Consider the following 24,802-nt stretch of genomic DNA (forward strand, 5'->3'; position numbering starts at 1 on the left):
CTACGTGAGATGAGAGTTACGTTCACTCATCTCAGCTCCGTGACGATTTTACTGTATGTGTCTATAACGTCGTGCTCTATGCCATAAGTAACCACAATTAAAAGAATTTTCTGAATTTGTCTTTATCAAAAAACTTGTGACAAAATAAAATGGTCACATTAAAGCATATTCTTCCCCTACCCAAAACTTCCTTACCTTGGAACAACCGTCCATAAGAAAAGAGATTGATTATTTGTTTTATTTCTTTTATTATTATTATTATTATTATTATTATTATTATTATTATTATTATTATTTTAGTGACAAGCCACAATGTTTATTTTTTTTATTTTTTTTTTGAATTTTATTTTTTTCTTATCAGTTACATTTTATTAACTCTGTATCCCAGCCGTGTCCCGATTCCTCATTCCCTCCCAGTCCCTCCCTCCCTCCCTCATCTCCACACTGCCCCTTGCCAAGTCCACTAATAGGGGGGACCTCCTCCCCATTCATCTAATCCTGTTTTATCAGGTATCTTCAGGACTGGCTGCAAAGCTCTCCTCTGTGGCCTAACAGGACTGCTCCTCCCTTGGGGGGGTGGGGAGGCCAAAGAGCCAGTCATTGAGTTCCTGTTAGAAATAGTCCTTGTTCCCCTCACTATGGGAAACCAATTGGTTACTGAGCTACCACAGGCTACACCTGAGCAGAGGTTCTAGGTTACATTCATACATGGTCCTTGGTTGCATGTCAGTCTCAGAAAAGACCCTGTGCCCAGATATCTTTGGTCCTTGTGGAGCTCCTATCCTTTCCTCATCAGACTAACTCCCCTTCTTTCTTATGATTCCCTATACTCTGCCAAAGGTTTGGTCATGAGTCTTTGCTTTGAAAACACTGCTAGTTAGAGTCTTTCAAATGCACTCAGTAGACTCCTGTCATATGTTCAATGCGCATCCCATCTGTCTTTCTAAACGAGGATTGATAATCTTACCCCATGTCCGCTCTCTTGATTATCGTTTTTAGGTGTATAGATTTCATTATGTTTATCATATCTTATAGGTCTATATAAGTGAGTATATACCGTGTTTGTCTTTCTCCTTCTGGGATATTTCACTCAGGATGATCTTTTCTAGATCCCACCATTTGCCTGCAAATTTCATGATTTCCTCCTTTTTGATTGCTGAGTAGTATTCCATTGTGTAAAAATACCACAATTTCTGTACCCATTCCTCCGTTGATGGACATCTGGGTTGTTTCCAGGTTCTGGCTATTACAAATAATGCTGCTATAAACATGGTTGAGCAAATATCCCTTTTGTGTACTTGAGCAAACTTTGGGTATATACCTAGCAGTGGTATAGCTGGGTCTTGAGGAAGCACTATTCCTAGTTGTCTGAGAAAGCACCAGATTGCTTTTCAGAGTGGTTGTACAAGTTTTCATTCCCACCAGCAGTGGAGGAGGGTTCCCCTTTCTCCACAGCCTCTCCAGCATGTGTTGTCCCTTGAGTTTTTCATCTTGGCCATTCTGATGGGTGTAAGGTGAAATCTCAGGGTCGTTTTGATTTGCATTTCCCTGATGGCTAATGAGGATGAGCATTTCTTTAAGTGTTTCTCTGCCATTCGATATTCCTCTACAGAGAATTCTCTGTTTAGCTCTGTTCCCCATTTTTTAATTGGATTACTTGGTTTGCTGCTTTTCAGCTTCTTTAGTTCTTTGTATATACTCGATATTAGTCCTCTGTCAGATAAAGGGTTAGTGAAGATTCTTTCCCAATCTGTAGGCAGGCGTTTTGTTTTGATGACAGTGTCCTTTGCTTTACAGAAGCTTTTTAGTTTCATGAGGTCCCATTTATTGATTGTTGCTCTTAGAGCCTGTGCTGTTGGTGTTCTGTTCAGGAAGTTGTCTCCTGTGCCAATGAGTTCTAGGCTGTTCCCCACTTTTTCTTCTAACAGATTTAGAGTATCTGGTTTTATGTTGAGGTCTTTGATCCACTTGGACTTTAGTTTTGTGCAGGGTGATAAATATAGATCTATTTTCATTTTTCTGCATGTGGACATCCAGTTGGACCAGCACCATTTGTTGAAGATGCTGTCTTTTTTCCATTGAATGGTTTTGGCTTCTTTGTCAAAAATCGAGTATTCATAGGTGTGTGGGTTTATTTCTGGGTCTTCTATGCGGTTCCATTGATCCTCCTTTCTGTTTTTATGCCAATATCATGCAGTTTTTATTACTATTGCTCTGTAGTACAACTTGAGATCGGGGCTAGAGATATCTCCAGATGATCTGTTGTTGTACAGGATTGTTTTGGAGATTCTGGGGTTTTTGTTTCTCCATATGAAGCTGAGAATCTTTTTTTCAAGATCTGTAAAGAATTGTGTTGGTATTTTGATGGGAATTGCATTGAATCTGTAGATTGCTTTGGGCAGGATGGCCATTTTCACAATGTTAATCCTACCAATCCATGAGCACGGGAGATCTTTCCATCTTCTGAGATCTTCTTTCTTTTATTATTTTTTTTTCACAATTTATTCACTTTGTTTCCTGGTTGTAGCTCCTCCCTCATCACCTCCCGATCCCACTGTCCTTCCTTCTTCCTCCCCTATCCCTCTTCCCTAGTCCACTGATAGGGAAGTCCTCCTTTTCTACTGTCTGACCATAGCCTGATGACCAGTTCTCATCAGAATTGCCTGGATCCCCTTTCTCTGTGGGCTAGCTAGGTCACCCCTACAGGAAGAAGTGATCAAGAGCAGACAATTGAGTTCATGTCACAGACTGTCTCTTCTCCCCTTAGTAGGGAACCCACATGGAGACTGAGTTGACTATGGGCTACATCTGAGCTGGGAGGCTAGGTTCCTCTCTATGCATGGTCTTTGGTTTATACATCAGTTTCTGCAGTCCCCCATGGGCCCAGCTTTTTTTTTTTTTCTTTTTCTTTTTTTTTTTTTTTTTTTTTTTGGCTTTGTTGGTCTCTTTGTAGGGCTCTGGTCCCCTCCTTATCCTTCTGTATTCCCCTTCTTCCATAAGACTCCTTGCACTCTGTCCAAAGTTTGGCTGTGAGTCTCTGCATCTGCTTCAATCTCCTGCTGGGTGCAGTCTTTTAGAGAACATCTGTGGTAGGCTCACATCTTCTTCCCTCTCTTCTTTTGCTCCTCTTCTGAATGAGAATTAAGCATCTTCCCTAGGGTCCTCCTTGTTGTTTATCTTTTTTAGGTCTGTAGATTTTAGAACGTTTATCCTATGTTATATGGCTAATATCCACTTCTAAGTGAGTATATACTGTGTGTGTCTTTCTGCTTCTGGGTTACCTCACTCAAGAGGATTTTTTTTCTAGTTCCATGCATTTACCTACAAATTTCATGATTTCCTTGTTTTTAATAGCGGAGTAGTATTCCATTGTATAAATGCACCACCATTTCTTTATCCATTCTTCGGTTAAGGGACATCTAGGTTGTTTCCAGATTAAAGCTGTTATGAACATAGTTGAGCAAATGTCCTTGTTGTATGGTTGAGTATCTTTCAGCTATATGTCCAGGAGTGGTATAGCTGGGTCTTGAGGTAGCACTATTCCCAGTTTTCTGCGAAAGTACCAAATTGATTTCCAAAGTGGTTATACAAGTTTACATTCCTGCCAGCAATGGATGAAGGTTCTGCTTTCTCCCCATCCTCTCTACCATGTGTTGTCACTTGAGTTTTTGATCTTAGCCATTCTGATGGGTGTAAGATGGAATCTTAGAGTTGTTTTGCTTTGCCTGAAGACATTGAGCATTTCTTTAAGTGTCTCTCTGTCATTTGATATTCCTCTATTGAGAATTCTCTGTTTTGGAGGTATCTCTATCCCTGATCTCAAGTTGTACTATAAAGCAACAGTAATAAAAACGGCATGATACTGGCATAGAAACAGACTGGAGGATCAATGGAATCTAATCGAAGATCCAGAAATTAACCCACACACCTACGGACACCTTATTTTTGACAAAGAGGCCAAAACCATACAATGGAAACAAAGACAGCATCTTGCTGGTCTAACTGGATGTCCACATGTAGAAAAATGAAAATAGATCCAAACTTATCACCCTGCAAAAAGTAAGGTCCAAGTGCATCAAAGACCTCAACATAAAATCAGATACACTAAATCTATCAGAAGAAAAAGTGGAGAAGAGCCTTGAACTCGTTGCCACAGGTGACAACTTACTGAACAGAATACTAAGAACTCAGGCTCTAAGATCAACAATCAATACATGGAACCTCCTCAAACTGAAAAGCTTCTATAAAGCAAAGGACACTGTCGTCAGAACAAAACAACAGCCTACAGACTGGGAAAGGATCTTCACCAACCCAACATCTGACAAGGAGCTAATATCCAGAATATCTAAAGAACTCAAGAAGTTAAACACCAACAAACCAAGTAATCTAATTTTAAAATGAGATTTGTTATTTATAATGAGTCACATGAAGGCAAATTCTGATCAGATCTCAAATCCTGCAACAGGTTCTCAGTGCATCTCAGTGTCATCAGTCCTGCTTCTAGGGGCAGGGACTAGGGTTAGTCACTTCATTTGTGTGTGTATGTACGTGTGTGTGTGTGTGTGTGTGTGTGTGTGTGTGTGTGTGTTTTCCTTGAACATATAATTTTGGTCTGATAATAAAATTTGTCTATGCTCTTTGTAGCAGCAGCTATTACAGAATGCCATCTTACATAAAAGGATCAGGCCAAAACCTGTTGGACCCAGTATGGTGGCACATGCCTTGTAATCCCTGTGCTAAGGCAAGAAGATCTAGAGTTCAACCCAGGCTAACACAGATTTTTTTCCCTTAAGGTTAAGAGGCATACACTTTTTATTATGTACTAGAATGTTTATTTGTTTTAATTTTTCAGGAGTAGAACCATGTAGCTTCAGAGACACCTCCAACAATTTTTTTTTTTTGTACAAAAATGTGCCTCCCAACCACTAATGTGGTGACTCTCGCTTTATCGCCCAGGGGTAAATCTACAGGATTTTTCACTATCCTGTAGACATCTATTGGTTCTCTGTGAATGCACAGATCTACTACAATTAAAGATTGACAGGGAACAGAGTCCAATGGGAAGTGTACAAGGAGGCTGGGCAGAACATAATTTAATTATCAGAGCTGGAATTTGTCCAGAACTCCACCTGCCATGTTGAAAGTACCCTGGGATTTTTAATGACCACAAGTGGTCAGGATTCTGGTTTCACAGTTTGTCCAATTAATTTCCAAGCACATCTTCTGCTACAGCATTAGGTAAAGGAGCTGGGGAATCCGCCCTTCTAATTAAGAACCTGGGGACCTGTACTAGTTTCCCAGAGGATCTTTCAAGGTACACAGATATGTGTACATTATCACACAAACACACGCTTAATAAGAAACGTTTCCATTACAGACAACCAGCCATTTCTTCTCCATCCGTTTTGGGGGAGACTGCTTCTACAGTCCAAGTCAGTTTCAGATTGGCAAACGCTGGACTCTGGGAAGATTCTAGCAGCTGTCACTGCCTTTATTATGCTCAAGTGTAGAATGCCCGGGTTGTCTTATATGTGACCGCTGCCCTCTGGAGGAATTCACCCTCATATGTGCAGATCGGGTTTTCTCTCAGAACCTTGAAGTAGAACATCAAAGCAAAATTTCAGTGTAAAAATATTCATTTCTCATATTTTCTATTAGTAGATTTCTGCTTTCTTCAAGTAATGTCCTCTTCAAAGCAACAACCATGGTCCCTAACATGATAAAAACAAAAAAAGTCTGGACGTGGTGGCACACACTTGCAGCCTCAGCACTCCGGGAGTCAGAGGCAGGGAGATTTCTGTGAATTCAAGGCCAGCCTGGTCTATAAAGCAAGTCAAAAACAGCCAAGGCTAGACAGGGAAAACCCTGACTCAAAAAAACAAGACCAACCAAACAAAAACAAAAAAGTCTGAGAAATTGTTATTTCTGTGCAGTTTCCTTGGCAGAAAGAAGAAAGGCTCAGTGGTTAAGAGCACTTGCTGCTCTTTCAGGCTCAGTTCCTGGCATCCACATCAGGTGGCTCAGGCCTGTCTGCAAGTCCAGCTGATGCCTCTGGACTCTGTGGGTGGCTACAATCATGTGCACAAATCCGTCTGCTGATCAACACCCTCATACACATACTTAACACAAATTAAAGACTCTTCTGTTTGAAAGAGCCCAGGTCCGTGGCACCTAGACATCACTCCATTGAACAAATGCCTCGGAAGTATCACCTCTGAAGTTTTTTGAAAACACACATTTCCAGAATGGAGTTCCTATTGATTCTGTTGATTCAATCGCTAAGTATGAGATCCAAGTGTCTGAAGTTTAGTGAGCCCTGAAGGTCAGTCTGTTTTTGAGAATCAAAACTTAACCTCCTTCGGAGACAACATTCTAAGAAGAAACCCATTTTGATACATCATATATAATCTGCCCACTATCTTTCTCCCATTGCTGTGTTTACTTTCCTTCACGAATAGCTTCTGTTTTATGTCCCCTCATTGCCATCATCAAATTTAACTTCTTTTTCTTCAGGAGTCATTGTGTAAAATTACTTTGGGATCTTATTAAAATTCAAGCTAATTAACCTGACCATATTTATTTTCACTCTCAGATAATACGAGCAATTCATGAGAGACGCAGAACTTCAGACACAAGGGAAGTTAAGATGCCTCTGACGCAAATAGAGGCATTAGAAAAAGGATTATTGGACAGTTTCAAACTAACTGCTACTCTTCCCTGTTACTGTAGCTGATCTCCCAACATTATGCTTTGTTTTTCATTAGGGGAAAGGAGCTTTTTGAAGACATTACAGAAACCCAGTACCACAGCAGCCAGGGTGGAAGAAGACAGCGTCATCTTGCCAATGCAATTGGGGTTTTTATTCATCTGTAAAATGATGTGCCTGTAGAGCGAGCTCTCTCAACTCCCTTCTTACTCAAAACTGCCAACAGTCCACCGATGTTAAGAAATTTACTTCTGATGGATGTGCAAAATTAGCAGGCACCCTCAGACAGAAGCATGATGTGACTTTTAAAAAGAAGTGAAGGTTTCTGGGCCAAATAGGATGAATTGTTGCCCAGATTTCTCTCGGTACTGAGGGGTTTTCTAGGTTACAGAGTTGACAGTGCTAAAAACTGCAGAGTCCAAGGCCACCCAGGGTCCCTGGACATCCTATAGAAAGAGGCTGAGTTCACAAAGTATAAATGAGAAGTTTTTAATGTTGTAAATACAGTTTATCTCTTTACACACTGAGAGGTGATTTAGAATTCCATGCTGATGGGACATAAGAAAAGTTACTTCTAAACTTTTACATGCGTGTGTGTGTGTGTGTGTGTGTGTGTGTGTGTGTGTGTGTTTCTGGGGACCAAGATCAAGACCTTCCACATGGTAGACAAGTGTTCTTCCACTGAGCTATATCCTCGGCCTTTTATTCTCATTTTTTTTTAATTTTCTCTTATAGGGTCTCATTAGTTACCCAACTGGCCCTGAACTCATGCTGTAGCCCAGACAGACTTTTAATATTCCCCTTCCTTAGCCTCCCAAATAGTTTGTTGCCTCTGCTATCTAATTCCTCCCAACTTCTGAAGTATTCCAGTCATGGTTAGGAGATCAAATCTGAGAATAAAAGGATGGAGCACTTGAGAAGGAATGGAGAGAGATTGCTTCATTAGAAAGGAACCTGAGTGAGGGAGTTCTTGTAGATAAAATTGGATAATGGCAGTACTTCGAACTAAAAAGCCTATCGGGAAGCCAATTATTTTAAAAGAATCTAGTGTCTCCCAAACAGAGCCAACCACATACAAACCGGGTTGACCTTTCCTCCAGTAAACACCATTTTACGTAGCAATTACACCTAGCACCTACTAACACAAAGGATGCTGAGAAGCTTAAAGTGCACAGTGATGAGAGAATGCTTGGAAATTGAGTGAGAGGCATCAGTATCCTTTCTTCCCCAAATAATAGTTGCACCAGGATGAGTGATGTATCAATGCTAGAGCTCCAGTCGGTTAAGCTTTGCAGCTTCCAGGGCTGGGTGATTAAACTGTTATCAATTCTGACCAATCCCAGCCCAGCCTGTCCTCCTCACACCCATCTGCTAGCACGTAGCTGTACATGCGTTCCCAGAGACAAGGTCCTCCAAGTTCCAGAAATATCCTCTGATCATTGGTTCGTGCTTCTAGTCTCAGAAAGCCCAGCAAAGAAACAGCTTCCATTGTTGTTAAATCTTCTTTCATTGTATCAAGCCTTCCACCTCTCTGGAAGGGTTCCTGAGGCTCTGAAGGGCTGGGGCATCTCTGCTCCTTCCTCACCTTCTGCCAACCATTTAGATATGCAAGGACCATTCATAGAGAGGACCTAGACCTCCTGCCCAGATGTAGCCCATGGCAGCTCAAACTCCACGTGAGTGCCTGAGTAAGGGGAACAGGAGCTTTCTCTGACATGAACTCAGTTGCCTGCTCTTTGATCACTTGTGATGTAGCCTTGCCAGGCCACAAAGGAAGTGGATCCAGGCAGTCCTGATGAGACTTGATAAGCTAAGGGCAGATGGCAGGGGAGGAGAACTCCCCCTTTCAGTGGACTAGGGGAAGGGGATGGGGGGAAGAGGGAGGGAGAGTTGAGTGAGAGAAGATGAGGGAGGGAGCTATAATTGGTATTTACAATAAGTAAATTGTAAAATAAGTAAATAAATAAGTATTAAAATAAAAAAAGAACCGTGTCTGTGATGGGAAGTGAATATTGCTGTGACAATCAATCTGTTTGGCTTTGACTTCCCAGGTGCTCACATTTATGATGTTTCTTTGAATTTTAGAAGAGACATTAGACTTTGGAGTTTTGAACAGTGTTTGGACTTTTAAAGATTATAGGGGCATGATAAAGAGTAGATTATTATGATTTAAAAGTGATGCGTTAGGATGTCGTGTTGATAAGGGTTGGGCTGGTGACAGTTAATCTCAATTGTCAGCTTGACAAGATTATAATCGCCTAGGGAACAAACCTCACTTCCAAGGAAGGCTGGCTGGCTGCAGTACAAAGACCCTCCCCTCCCTAGGATTAAGTGATACCAGCCTGTGGACTGGGGTCACTCGCATTTGTTTCTCTCAGCTTCCTGGCAGAGCATGCACTGTGACTGGCTACTGGTCTTCTTGCCATCCCTACCTACATGTACCATACCCTCAAAACATGAACTAAAATAAACCCTCCTCCCAAAGTGAAGTAACTAATAAAATCATCACATATGCCTAGGGGAGGGACAGGTGCAGAAGAGACCAGAAGTTTACAGCTCAGACTGACTCTGAGCACAGAGACATGCTGTACTGCCATGTGGCACATGCCTTTAACAATAGCACTTAGGAAGCCGACAGGAGAACCACAAGTTCAAGGCCAGCCTCATCTACAGAATGAGTTGGAGGCCAGATTAAACAGTGAGATTTAGTCTTTAAAATAAAATAAATTCAGCCAATTCAGGAGAAAGGCAAAAAAAAAAAAAAAAAAAAAATCTGACTTTTCTTAGAGATGCCACAATATTATCTCAAACATCCGTGTTTCAAAAAGAACAAAACACAAAGCACAGAAAGAAACAGGAAAATATGCTATGTTAAAAGAAAAACAACAGCAACAACATGAGGACAAATCTGACAGGGGCACTTTAAAAGTTGTTTTAGGTTAGAGAGTGAAGCTCAGTGTTAGACTGTTTGGCCAGCGTGTGTCAGGTATAGATCTGGCTTGAACTCTAGGACCCCTGGAACACAAAAACACAACTGTCTCAAGGACAATAAAAGCATCAGGAAAATAACAGAAGCATCAGTGAGGAGAAAGAAAAACCTCAGAACAAACCAGAAAGAAATCTTGAAACAAAATGGCTGGAATGAACAATTTACAGGAGAAATTTCCCAACAGAGTTGAACAGGAAGAAAACAAAATCTATTAATTCAAAATTAAGATAGGTGATAAAAACTAAGTCTAAGCAGAAAAAAAAAATGATTGAACAAATAGAAAAGAGCATGGGGACCTGTGAGATATGATCAAGCAGACCAATGGACAAAGAAAGAAACAGAGAAAGAAAGAAAATGCAACAGAAATGGAAATTTGTAATTCATTAAATTTGGTAAAAAAAAAAAAAAAAACTTCATTACAAGCATCTAAGATGTTTAACAAGCTCCAAGTAGAATGAACTCCCAAATATCCTTACTGAGACGCTGTGCAACCAAACCTTCAAAGGACAAGGAAGCCTCAATAAAATTATCAGACTGTTTCTCATCAGAAATCCAGTTTACCACAGCTGAAGAGACGGCTCAGTGGGTAGAAGTGCTGGCTACGTAAGCCTGACGACCTGCGTGCAGTGCCCACAGCCCACATAAAAGCCTGACGCCGTAGTATTCGTGATCTCAGCGTTGCCGAAACAACACCAAAGATGCCAGAAAGGTGCCAGAAAGCCTGGCGTACACTGTACAGCAGAACAACAGAGACCCTGCCACACAAGGCAGAGGGGAGGACCAACTTTCAAAAGTTGTTCTATGATTCCCAAATGTGCCCTGTATAAGAAACTCTCTGCATATTCAAAGATCCCAAAATACCTAGTGCAAGCAAATGGTAACCAAAGAGAAGAAAAGAAGAAAATGGGCCAGTGAGATGGCTCAGCAGGGAAGCGCTCTTGCCTTGGAGACGGGTGACCTGAATTCTAGCCTGGGGTCTCACAGAGTGGGCTGAGAGCTAACTCCAGTGTGTGGCCCACATTCCCAGGTACACATACGTGTGCAGGTACAAATAAATAGATGGTTTCTAGAAAGAACGGCTATCCTGATGTCACACAGAGATGGTGTAAGTCTGTGGAGGACTGCAACGTACAGAGCCTGTTTTGTAAGGGTTAAGAGAATTCTGAGATCGTGATCACTGTACAATAATATAAATTTATTTAACATCCTCAAACTATGCCCTTAAAATGATTAGGATGTCAAATTTCATGTTAAGCACATTTTGTTAGAATAAAAATTTGAAAGGATGCAAATATATATTTGACTTATTCGTTGTCTAAGACAAAAAAAAAAACATTTTAGAGGTGGTGATTATGTTTGCAGAGTCTGTAAGTTAACTTCTGTTCTGATTTATCAAAAGGCTCAGTGACAAAAAGCCTGTTCCTACAACCAGTGAACTCATTTTAGCCTTCTCTTGACTGACATTTCAGCCCGAGTTACTGCTAGTGATTGCTTTGAAAGATATGACCGCTAAATATGACTGTGTAACAATCTCCCGTCAGCCACATTGGAAAGTTAATCCCAGCACTCGGGAGGCAGAGGCAAGAGTTCGAGGCCAACCTGGTCTACAGAATGAGTCCAGGACAGCCACGGCTACACAGAAAAATACTGTCTCAAAAAAGAAAGGGGGAGGGGGGAGGAAGGAAGGAAGAAAGGAATTCTGATATCATTTATTTAAATTTATGATGTTTTGTTCATCATGGATTTTTGTTGTTGTTAACTTTCTTTCATTTCTAGCGTACCATAGTCACTAGTTCTTCTCTGTAGGGCCTCTCCTCAAACATCTTTGCAGCTTTTCTGCTCTCTGTCTGGACAGTGTCAGTGCTTTCCAGGTTTCTATTTCAGGTCTTCACTGTGAGCACACACCATCCACATCACCCTAGCTGCGTCTCTCGTCTCCTGATCTCTAACTGCATCTCCCCACTTCACCCTCCGGTCACACTGTAGGAGAGAACAGTCCCCAAGTCTAACCCAACCCTCTGCAAGTTACCGATTTCCTGCACTGCATTTGCAGAAAACTATTTTTCACATCCAGTGGAATACTTTAATTTGCCAAATTTTAATATATGGATTCATCAAAGCCATTGCCTTGCCTCTCTGAAGCTTACCTTGTAGCCTATGGTACAGGAAGAAAGAAAAAGTGACAGGAATCTCCCAAGACCTCCTTCTCATCTTCATTTCCACTGTCTCCTTCAGTCACTCAGATGTGGCAACATCTCAACCTCACACTCTCCACCAAGCCATTTTATTAAGTGGACTCTTTCCTTGAGTCACCTCAAATTTCTCCTCTGTCCCTCAGCCTTGTACCTACTCACACCTGTGCATACCCCACAGTGCCCTTCTCTGGCATCTTGGTTGTAATAAGCTTCCCTTGCTGTGTGCAACTATAAATTCAATGGCATCTTGTCTTTTAAAGTTCTGTTATGCATTATTATTGTAACTACTCACTCTTGGTTTGTTTGTTTGTTTGTTTGTTTCCCCACATTAGATGAGGGTGAAAGATAGCTTCATTTTGTTCTCTGTCATATATCCAGCTGTGACGCGGTACCCAGCACTCTCCAGACCCCTATTAAGTAATTAAATAATGGAGGGCAGCCAGTGAACTTTAAACACCATTCAAAGTTTACAGTCAATGGACAACTGAGCCGATAAACAAGAGGCAGCAGACAGAGAAATCTCACCTCCGGCCATGACTAGGAAGCAGCTAATTTGCAAGTCCCACCTTTTCTTAATCCTGGAGTCATAACCAAGTCCTGCTTGTGTAACAGGCAGAGAAGAGTCTGTTTGTCGGCTTGGCTATCCTAGAGCCTCCGGGCATCTTGGCAGACCCTGCAGGCCATCTGGCTTTTAGCATCGCCCCCTAAAGCTCATTTTTGCTCCTCTGTGATCAAATGCTTCGTCATTGATCTTTTCCAGGATGTGAGGTTGTACCTGCTGTTCGCTGGCTCCTGCATCTCATCAAAGAGTAAATACCAAATGCCTTTGCAAGCCCTATGTGGAAGAGGTTCAATTTTTCCCAGTCCCAAAAGTGCACCATAAAGATTTGGGAAGCCCTTCTCAGCAGAGGCTCATAGCATGCTGAAATGCTTGTGCTCATGCAGTGAGTCAAAACAGCTCAAAAGGATCAGACTAGACAACAATTGAAGGGGGGAAAAATGCCCAAATCCCTTAGTTAAACAATAATCACTGTCTAACTTTCAACCTGTCTGTTGAACACTGTGGCTATATACAAAATAAAGGTCAACAGAACAAAGCTAATTAATGTACAGCTCGACTCTGAGGAACTTCATTGAAGACTGTGGGAAAAGAAAAAGCCCTGGGCCTGGGAAAATAAGGGCTCTCACACCAACTGGACACAGACTTTAGCACAGAACACTCAGCTTCCTGTCATCCCCTAAATTTGCTATGCAAAATATAAGTTTAAAAATAAAACAAGACCTAGAGAATGCTGCCAGCCACACTGGGTGTGGTTAATAGCCCACTAGCACGTTGGAATCCGAAACATTTCTTCTCCTTACACCTACGAAGAACTGAAACCCAGAAAGGTAAGAGGCAGGCTAGGAAATGAACACCATCTACAAAGCCATAAAAGCAGCCTCAGATATCACAGCACTGTAGAATGGCATGCAAGTATCCATGAAAGCCATTTTCCGCAGCATGAAAAGCATGTGCCCTGTTGATAGTGTGGTGGCCAGAATAGCTGTATATGCTCCATCCTGTCTGGGAAAGGATCCAGGCCTGCCAGTCCCACACCACACAAGACCTTACAGCTACTGCGAGGACCTTCCCAGCCCATTCTGGCTAACTAACCATCAATATGCGAACCAGTGTGCACAGATGCAGGCCAGACAAGACACCCTGTTAATAGAGGATTTGATTCTCCAACTCCCCCAACCTGAGATGGAAAAACTCCCACCACATCTCCAGAGACTTGGCTCCACTCCCATCTTTCCTTGCAATGTTCTATCCTGGGATTTTTCTTATAATGAAAAATCTACTAGGAAAACCTGTGTACTGAAAAGTATAATGAGAGATACATTTCAGATCTTTTTCCCACAGAGAACAGTTGCCAGCACCTGTGTGGTGGGGTTTTTTTGTTTTTTGTTTTTTGTTTTTTTTTTTTTTTTTTTTTTTTTTTTTTTGACCAGTCTGGCTAATAGTTTGGTGCCAGCACCAACTGCTGGGTAGATCATCTAGTCAGCAGGACAGGGCTCACTGTTCCCTCACTTGTGTGATTTTGGTTTTTGAACATTTAAAATTGCCAACAATCCCAAATGGTGTCTCATTACTTCTCTCCAGTTTTTTTTTCTATTTGGAGATGAAAAACTATCATATTTGGACTAAATTTCGATAAGATACACAAATGACAAACCACTGTAAGACCAGGTAGGCGTGTGCGTATAATGGATGAGGTAGAGGCTTTTGTATCAAACCTCCAAGGGGGGTTGGTACATACATAACGCATCCCTGTACCATTATGTCCATGATCGTCTTCAGGGAACCTAGATGACTTCACAAAGAGACTCTGGGAGTTTGAATGAACAGAAGGAGGCTGGAACTGCTTACCAGTTCCGAACCAGGGTGGCGCACTTGCTTATAACCACAAAAGCTGCTTTTGTTTCCACCTGCTTGTGGTTTAAATATTCCTTAAGTAAAAACAAAGGGGGGGGTACTCAAAAAGCAAGACTGTCACGTGGAACTTTCTTACTTACAATAGGTCAAGCATTGGTGCTCAGGTTTGCAGCCAGAGGAGGTCACAAAGCAACTGTGGAGACCTGTGGACAGAAGGATAACCGAGTGAGGTACTTCAAACAACCTGAAGCTCTTTCGGGGATGCTTAAATCTAGATCACAGTCTCGCCCTCCTGCCGCTCTCAGGTTCTAGTCTCAGGAGTCTATTTCCTGACTTCCTCTGTTTTTGTGGCTAATGTAGTTTAGTGCATAAGTTCCCATTCACTAGGAAAAAAAAAAAAAAAAGAAAGAAAATCAAAGATTTTAGCTTGGTGTAGAAGAGCATGCCTTTAATACCAACACTCAGCAGAGGCTGGAGGATCTCTGTGAGTTTGAGGCCAACCTGGTCCACATAGCGAGCTCCAGGACAGACCCTGTCTGTCTGCATAGTGAGACCCTGCTGCAAAAAATTAACTAATGAATGAAAATATCTTAGTTATCATTTTAATTTTTAGTTAGCATACAAAGCAATGGGTTTAATGGTGACATTTTCATATATATACAGATCATTACACTTTGTTTTTAACTTGCTTCCCCACCATGTTTCCTTGTCCCCAAACCTCCTTTTACAGATCTCCTGCTCCCTCATCTATCTGTCTGATGGCATATGGTCTATTACCTCCTCTTGTTCCCTCTTCTCCTTCCTAAAGAGGAAGATTGAAATGAAAATGTATGGGAGATTTGTCTCTGCCAACCTCTCCTTGTGAGAGGCTGCAAATGAGCTGGGCATGTATCCTGGCAGTTCCAGCACTTAGAAGGCAGAGCTAGCAGGATGGAGAGTTCAAAGCCAGCCTTGGCTACACGGTGAGGTAAAGGCTAGCCTGGTCTTTGGAAGATCCTGTCTCAAAAGGAAAAAAAAAATTCTATAAATGTCTCTACTAATCTTGTATTGGGTATTTAAATATAGAAATACAAATAACCATTTTCACATTTGTCAAAATGGAAATTTTACTATAAGAAAAATGTATAGAGATCGTAAAATACAAACCTGCTGAAACCCATCAACCATGAGTATTTCAACTCTATAAAAATAATTGATACTTAAAATGAGTGTTTGACCAGAAATTATATCTGGAATGTCCTTGTCAGAGTTTCAGCTGAAACTTGCAATATCCTGTATCCCTGAATAAAAGTTTCTCTTGCAACAATGCTAGGTAGTTCCACATACAGTCAGTCCACTAATGGTCCCCAAAGACACAAAATACTATTCTGCAAGTGCAGAAGAAAGAAAGAAAGAAAGAAAAAAAGAAAGAAAGAAAGAAGAAAGAAGGAAGGAAGGAAGGAAGGAAGGAAGGAAGGAAGGAAGGAAGGAAGGGAAGCAAAGTTCATGTTGCTTAGTTTTTATTACAGATATTATATTTAGGAGAAGTAAGTCTACATACTGTACATAAATATAGAAATAATCATAAAGCTGGTGTTAGGAGAAAGGGGTATGCTATATTTCCCAAAGCCTACCTCTTTATAGTTCTGTTTCTGTGAAAGAAATGAAACTGAGAATACTCAGAGAATCATCCTATGAGCGGGCCATGGCCTCTCTGCTGCCTACATGAGAATTTGGACCTTAACCAACACAGCCCCCTCAGTTCATCTGCAGGATTAATGCATTTTAGAGGCTTTGAAACTCTTTCCTCAATGGGAACAGTCTGCTGTGTAGATTCCCTTGTTTTCAGCATTCTCGCTTGGCCCCACTTCTTCCTGTATTGCTGGCTACGATTATCACAGTAACTATTTTGTCTTAGTAGAATCATTCAAAATAAACAATCTCTAATGCTATTTTTCTCAAGCTTGAGGGAAGCCACTCTGAGGAGCTCCTACTTTAGGTCCTGTCATTCTGCCTTCATCCCAAGTGCTTTACTAGCAAGAAACAAGCATTGTCTCTTTCAGTTGCATCTATGTCTGTCTAACTAAGTAATAATATGAAATAAAGTATGAAACAGTTTTTACAAGAATGAAAATGAAGCCACTAAATCCCTCGAGCTACGAAGTCCTCCACCCCAACTAATACCCCCCCCCATCCTTTATCTGTGCACATAAACTTCCACTTGCTAAAGGTCTTCCATTTAGGGGAACTTTTTATTGTCTGACTGTCTGTCTGCTTATTTGCTTGAGATAGGGTACCTCTATGCAGCTTTGTCTAGCCAAGGGCTTGCTGTGCTGGTGGCCTGGAACTCAGAGATCTTGCTTCTTCCTCCTGAGTGCTGGGCTTAAAGGCAGTCCAATGCCATGCCCGGCTAAGTATTTGGGGTTTGAATAAAGACTTGGTTCTTTACATAGAGACTGAAGAGACCTCATGAAGGCCTTAGGTATAGTGAAACAGGCATATGAACAGACTGGTTTAAATTGTATTGAATGTCAGGGGAATCATTTGATTTATTCTTATACACTATATTTTAGGGTAATCCTTACGGCCCATTATTAATGATGTTCTTAGGAGATGCTAACTAATGTAGAATGCACAATTCCCTTGAACTAATACAGAAATCTCAGTACATCAAAAGTCCAGCTGGCTTGTGAAACAGGAGCTAGATAATTTCCAGCAGTCCCCTTCCCTTCTCTTCTTGAACACACACACACAGGAGTGGAAGGTCAGTGGAGACAAAAGTAGATCCATGTGCAGGATTGTGCCTTCCACTAAGCTAAGATCTATTTGTCATAACAAAGATGCTTTCCATATGCCTGGCGTTGCAGGATAAGCCTTACACAATTATTTCGCTCAGCACTCAGGGTGACTCTATAAACCCTACATTAAAAACTCGAGACTCAGAAAGAGAATTTTTTATTTAAAATTTTTATATCATATATTTTGATCATGCCCCACCCCCAGAGACTCAGAGTTGGTTTGTTGTTGTTGTTGTTTAGGGGTTAGAGAGAAATCTGCGCATCTGGAAAAGAGTGGTGGGTTCACATTCTTATCCCTAATCCCCATACCATTGCTGTCCCTAAACACTGCATCTTTATCAACCCATTTTTTAAAAATCTTATTTTCAGTCATTATTTCGGAGCTCATAACTGTGCCCTCTGTCTCTCTAAACTGCTGTGGCTTTTATTTCTAGTATCAATTCATTTCCTTCAAATCAGAGCCAAAGAATCAAACCACGGAGTGATCAGAATCAATAACTAATAAACTTTTTAAAGAGGTAATAAAGCAAAGGTTCAAAGGGAAGAGAACTTAAAGTTATCTATCTGGCTTATCACTGAAAACGGATGTATTTCTTGGAGTGTAATCTCTTTTTCTAAGTCTCTGATTTATGAGGGTGTGCAGGTATGAGCAATCCATGTGTGCCACAGAGCCTACGTAGAGATCAGGAGTCCACCTCGGTGCTTCCTTTTTCACCTTGCTTGAGACAAGGTCTTTGTTCGCTGGTGTGAGTGCCAGGCTGGCTGAGCTGGGGGCTCTGGGGACACTCCTGTCTCTACCTCCCCTCTGGCTGTAGGGGCACTGAAGTTATAGATGCTGCTGCTATGTCTGACTTTATACGAGATTCCAGGGATCCAAACTCAGGTGCTCATGTTTGAGCAGCGAGTGCTATCCCCACTGAGCCATGCCTCTTGTCAAACACAGTCCTGATAGGAGTTGTAAATGGATGAATTACATTTAACATATGAACATCAAAAAAACTTTAAAGTTTGAATGGAGAAATCAAGTTGGAGTATGTTGTATAGCGAATGATACCATGCATTTAAGTTTTAACTGCATGAAATAATGGTGCTTAATATGGATATACCCACTCAGGTAAAACATATTAAAGCACTGATGGGTGGGGGAAAGTCCACATTAGGGGATTAATCATTATTCATAGGGCAATTAAAGAGTTATGGCTCTACTAAGTACACAAAGAACATTGTTAATTTAAAAATATTAAGGATGGCTCAGGGAGATGGCGCAGTGGTTAAGAGCACTGGCCGCTCTTGCAGAAGACCTGAATTCACTTCTCACCACCCACATGGTGGCTCACAACCAGCTATAACTACAGTTCTATTCCAACATCTAAAACAAAACAAATAAATCTTAAAAATAAAAATAAATAAAAATACTAAGGAAAGACATTAAAAAGCTTCCCTTTATTAGATATAGGTGGTATTTATAGGGCATGAATTTCTTGGAAGTTTTCTTTCAAAGTGTTTTCTTTCAACGCAATGTCTCTGATTTTTAATGGAGATAAACAGATAGATGCATAGATAGATAGATCGATCATACATATATCCATACAAACATTCATACTCACTGAGGAAGAGAAACAGACCATGGAAAGAGGCTGGGGTGCAGTTTGGTGGCTGTTGTCAGTTAGGGGAAAAGAGCTACTGAAGATGTTGATGAGAGTGGGAGAAGGGAGATGGCGAAGGAGTGAGATGTCCTTATGGATGAAGGGACCCATTTGCAAATAGAGTGTGTGAAGCTTGGGCTGTGACAACAAGCAGCAAGGGTCAAGCTAGGTTGGAGCTGAGAGTTAAACAAACCCACGTAAGCAGACTGGAAGGACCCGTACCCCGGATCCCAGCTATCAGATATCATCTACTGGAATAAATTTAGATTCCTTGACACTGCAAATCATCCTGAGAAAGTAATTAAATCTAACCCCAATTATGTTTTACATACATGTGGTTCTCTCTGATTCACTGGAGAAATTCCAAATAAGCTACAGATAAAGAGCAACAAGAGAACATTGATCCAACGGAGCACAGAGTCTGGTGTAGCAAATTCAACCAGAGGATCTAAGGGTTAGAGACAGTAAAGGTAGTGGCTGGGCGTTCCAGCAGTATGTTTGAGCTCTGTGTGTCTGAACCTACAACATTTAGGACACAAGTTTTCCCACTGCCCACAGAAAGGAAGAAACAATGTTGTTTGCAAACATAAAAAGTGGTCCAGATGTTAGCAGGGATCCCAAGAGACAGTGCTGGCAGTAGCAAAGTCTAAGTTTCCTAGACTGAAGCAACTCCAAGATCAGAATTCTAACTGGACTGGCACCAGGCTACCTCATGCTGTAGCTAGGAGCGATGCATACCACTCAGCAGCAGCTGCTGCATGCTGTGCTTTAAGGCTAACAAATCCTGTCCTGAGACCCTTTATCGTCATAAGCTAGAACAAACACACATCCTTTTCTCACTTTGCTAAAGCATGGCTCCTTGAGATGCCTGAGACAGGAGCTGAGACAGCACTGGGGCTCAACTGGGCAGCGAGCAACCTTCCTCTGAAATCTGCAGCTGCAGAGTTGGCAACTGTGTCCTCTCGGTTTGCGAAGGGACTAGTGCTCGATGTGGATGAACAAAAGCAATTTGTTAGAATTTCCACAAACAGGACTGGGGCGGGGGGGGGGGACGACTCTCAGTGGGAGGAGACCTGAGCAAGCTAGACACCGCTGTGTTTGTGCTCTCAGGGTGGGATAGGCCAAGATGCTCAAATCATGGCTCTTTGCTGCTGTGAACAATAGTGTTTGTGAAAGACTTAGAACTTCAAAGTTAGAAAAGAACATAACAAAATAAATACACGTTTGAAATATATCATTTTCCCAACATACTTATATCCTTCTAAGATAATGGACTCCTGGAGAGTTTTTGGTGAAGAAAGGGATGGAGAGGGGGGTTGTTCTAGAAACTGCAAACGACCCATGATCAACTTACGAATATGCTATAACAATGTCTTTAACTATAACCAGTGATAAGCATGTCATACTCCAGCCTGATTTTAAGAGGAACTTTGTGACGTAACTAGGATTTTATTCTGCAGATAAAAAGTATAAAAGGGGAGTGACAGGCCGCTCAAAGCAGGAACTACTAAGCTCTTAAATCCAGGTGAGGCCAGGAGGAGCTGGGCAGTGACCTCACTGTTTGACCCCAGAGCTGGCCTTAAACGCCTCCCGAGCTGATCAGTAAATCCATTAGCGCCAGCAATCTCCAACTTATTTGAATATAAATAAGGATGAAATAACCAAAATGACAATGACAGGGCGGGGGGTGGGGGTCACCTGTCATCGTTTTTGAGGCCCTGTTGAGAGCCGTCCAGCAGCAAGGAGCCTGAAAATCCTCACCCTTTCACACAGCGTCACACCAGGCAGCACTCAGTGATCCGCTCGGCTTAGACGCTTAGACGCAGGTGTACCTCACTTACCCGGCTTCTCGTCCATATCAGGGATTATGCTGTCTTCCCTGAAAGGGCCCCCACTGGCTGAGGAGCTCCCATCAGCTGAGCTCTGGAAGGGCAGCAGAGGGCCAGTGCAAGCTGACCCGGCTGCCTCAGCACCGGTCTCCTGACAAGGGCATAGGGGACACATGGGCTGTCTTCCTGAGTCGCGGCGCACAGGTGTAAACATGGAAGCGTCACAGTCGAGGATCACATGGGGACCAGGAGAGACGCGTGCATGCTGCGCTGCTGCTGTCAAGGTAACAGCTATCTTCGGTCCCTGGCAACAGGATCCTGCTAGGCCTGCCCTCGGAGACACTAAGGGATTAACAAGACTCTCCCATGGGGAGGTCAGTGGCCTCTGAAGGGCTGGTCAGTATGTTGGTCCCTCCGGAGAGGGGTGTTGCTGGCAGTGTGCAGCAGATTTTCGGCATTTTTCTGCTGTGAATGGCACAGCCCCATAATCCTTACATTTCCTTTCTTCCTGCATCCAGTAAATGCTTGGCTATGCACAGGGCTGTCTGCCTCCAGACGGTGACCACGGATAACTTATTGGCATCCTGGTCTTCATGAAAAGCGAGCCATAAAGAAACCGAAGCATTTTCTTCCAGTAATTCAAACCCTATTATCACAGTATTTGAGGCTCTAACTACACTTGACGGTCATCCTGACTATGAAATTTTGAATGAAGTAGGATGCCGTACATTCAAAGCAATAATGGCCATGTTCTTTCCATCACACATAGGTTTTCTTATTTAGTTGTGTGTGTCCTTTGTATGTGGCTGAGGAAGCTAAATGCTAAGCTTGCAGGAGGAGAGTTTGGCTCCATTAAAAGTCCTCAACTGTCCTTTCTTCCCCAGGAGGCATCTCACAAGGAATGACACGGTCACGGGATATTTTGGCTAGTGGACAGTAAAATGTTTTCTGGCTCCCTGAGATGACTCAGAGACTCTCAGCCTTACCATAGGCGCACCCATGCATAATCAAAGAGTAAACATCATGTCATAATTTCACGCCTTGGTGTGAAATTGTTACAGAAGACAAAACCCAGACATGGAAAATATGGCTGCAAAGGTCTACGGAGGTGATAGAGATGGTGGCCAGGAAGGCCCCAAATTGAATGCATGGAGCATGCTGAGTGGTACCCAAGCTTTGGCCTCAAGGGTAAAGTGCAACCTACTCAGAAGGAGAAAAGGAAGGAGAAAAAACATAGAACGAGAAGACAGCTGGTGTCAGCCACAGCTGGTGCCAGGCTAATGAAAACATTCAGGTCTTGGGCTGGAGAGGTGGCTCAGCAGTTAAGAGTGCTGCTCTGCAGAGGACTCGGGTTTGATTCCCAGCGCCCATGCCAGAGCTAATAACAATCTGTAAATCTGGTTCCAAGGGATCCAACACCCTCTTCTGACCTCCACCAACCCCAGGCACATGTGAGATATACATACAGGCAAAACAAACTTCTCCTGTCAAATGGCAGTGACTTTCTAAATGCCAATTAAAGAAAGCCTCAGAGAAGTAGCATGCGTGGAAGAAATTCTCTAGTAGATGCTCGAAGAAATTCAAAGGGACGTATATTCTGGAATTCAAGTTTGAGGAAGGCGTCAGCAGAGCTGTTGAAGGTCTGAGCACGTAGTGTCAGAATGGAAGACCACTAGAGTCAAAGAACATTCTGCTGGGGAACATGACAAGAAAGCAGCACAAGAGGCTGGAGGGACTGGAAGGATGGGATTTGCAGCAGATTCAGATCATAAAGCTGTTCTGAAAGAAACTGAGCAAGTCTTTAAATGGTTGGTATGGTGGCCCTAGGAGATATTCTGGAAGATGGAAAAGTCATAGAAAGAGGCACTGTGACTTTTGAAGAGTCCACTAAAGCTGTGCACACTATGTATGTATATTTACTAGCCAACTGCTAGTTGATACACCAATGTACATCACAGAGGATGAGCGGACCCTAAGATAGGATGATTTTTTTTTTCTCATCCTGAATGTCCACAGCAACTTCCTATGGGCTTGTTGGCACTGGCCTTTGGTTAGGAATGGGAGGCGGGGGGCACTAGGCAAGGGGCAGCCTGTTGGTTCAAACTGCCTGCACATGGTAAGGGCAACATGCAGAAACAAGATTGGATAGCATGGGGTTTAGAATAAATAAACTGAGGATATGGAAAGACCTTAAAGTGGTCCTCTTGACGGTATGAGGGCTGTTTAGATGAGCTTGAGCTAACAAGATAACAAGATGGAGTGTGTTGTGGGTGAAGGATTTGAGAGACATTGCCAGAAATGAGATGGAAATGTCTCCAAGCTTTGGCAAGCCCTTGAACAGAGAGGAATCTGAAACGAGGAGAGATTATGACAGAGCAGGGAAGATGGACAGGCAGATACAGCAACCCAGAATCCAGAGGATAGAATTTGTCAATAACCACATTAGGAATGCTGGCATGAAATGGATGGATGAGGCCTAGACTGTGGCATGGATCAAGCACTGTGGATTGCCTGGGACCACACAGGCTCAGTCAGGTACATGGGCTCCAGCGCTGACTGCAGCGCCTCTAACACTGAGCATATGGGTCAGACCATTGGATAGATAGATTCTGCCAGCATCAGCTTTAATGTGGAGCACATGAATGTGCCCATTCTCCACATGGGACAACCCATTGAATGTATGGAATCTCGTCTGAGGTGCATGAGCCCTGCTTTGATGGCACAGGCCTGAGCATGGAGTACATAGCACACACAGGCATTAGGTGGGCCTGAAGATGAATGCCATGCCAATAACACGGAGTACATGAAAATATCAGGGTCAAAAGCATCAAGTACTTGGACAGTATCTACATTCCCTGTGCCACTGAGACGGCGCATGGCAATTCCTCAACTTCTTTCAGCAAAGCCAGAGGCCATGTTTCTGGGGTGATAGACATTAGAGATCTTTGAGGTGGCTTTACATCGGAAATGCTAACAGGTAAGTTCAACAAACATGGCAATCCACTGTATTCTAACATCAAGATGGAAAATGGGAGAGTCCTAGGGGAGATGTACGTCCATGTTTGTAGCAGCAATTGCACAATGGCTGATTGTAGAATCATCCTAAATGTCCAACTACAGACGAATGAGGAGATACGTGTGGAGTCTTATTCAGCAACAAAAGAGTGAAAAGACGTTATTTATGGGAAAATTGATGCAACTTGAGATAGTCACATTAAGCAAAACGAGTCAGACCCAAGTATTTTTTGTTTGTTTTCTCTCATTTGTAGACCTGACTTTATATAGACATATCAAATCAACTGTGTAAACACATCCTGAAAAGAGGGCTAAAACTGTCTGAGGGGATGAAAACCAATAAACACTGGTGACTGCTCTGCCTGTGTGACACACTGATGCGATAGTGGCATAAAAGTTCTGAGATTAACCAACAAATATCTGATTAGAATGAAGGCACACTCCATGAGATGGAGCCCATCCCTGACACTGCTTGAGTGGCCGAGAAGCTGAGATAAGATAGACCATGGACCTGGCGGAAATCCAAATACTACTGTTCTGCTAAAGGACATGCCTGTAAAATAGCTCGTGATGACAAGGTCAGTGCCTTGCTCGGCAAGCATCAGAGAAGCTCCCTCCTACAGAAGAGGGGACCCACAGCCAGACAGGAAGTGAGCAAACTTGGAACAGACAGCCCTTATTGGGATGACTTCATCAAAGACTTCCTCTCGGTGCTCAGGGAACTGTACATACATACATATGTAAAACCATATATAAAAATTATTTATATATGTATATGTATATATATTATATTCTTTAATTACTGATTTATCAATGGATACCTTGACTGATTCCATAGCTTGAATATTGTGAATAGTTCTAGGATAACAATGGGAGCTTCTGTATCTCTTTATTGATTTAATTTTCTTTGGGTGTGGATCATGTGGTACTTCTATTTTGAGATTTTAAAGAAACCACAAGTGCTTTCCAAATGGCCATACTAACTTATATCCGTACCGTTTGAGTCACCTGAGCCAGTCACTTTCAGTCCCGTGGGTTATAGCCTGGCTAATTCAGGGAAACCAGGTATGCTTCCTCATGCTGTTTTGATTTGCGTTTCCTTGATGGTTAGTAATATAAAGCATTTTTCCATGTGCCTGTTGGCTCTTTGTATGGTGACCACTGGCTGTTAGGAATAGTAGGAGGGGAGGAAAAATAAAGGTTGGGAAGTTAGGTTTCTAAATGCAGTT

The 24,802-nt window shown here is 42.3% G+C and overlaps 1 protein-coding gene across 1 annotated transcript in view; it reads right to left on the minus strand.

The window, feature by feature from the left end:
* Positions 1 to 14,510, minus strand: part of Slc4a4 (solute carrier family 4 member 4) — a 397,249-nt gene extending 382,739 nt beyond the window's left edge. Inside the window, exon 1 of the mRNA XM_055596036.1 lies at positions 14,447 to 14,510. Coding sequence (XP_055452011.1) covers positions 14,447 to 14,460 — 14 coding nt within the window. The 5' untranslated portion in view covers positions 14,461 to 14,510. The remainder of the gene's footprint in view (positions 1 to 14,446) is intronic.
* Positions 14,511 to 24,802: the final 10,292 nt, after the last annotated feature.

Source organism: Psammomys obesus, unplaced genomic scaffold, assembly GCF_907164565.1.
Source record: "Psammomys obesus unplaced genomic scaffold, mPsaObe1.curated_primary_1811, whole genome shotgun sequence".
NCBI classification, from domain to species: domain Eukaryota; kingdom Metazoa; phylum Chordata; class Mammalia; order Rodentia; family Muridae; genus Psammomys; species Psammomys obesus.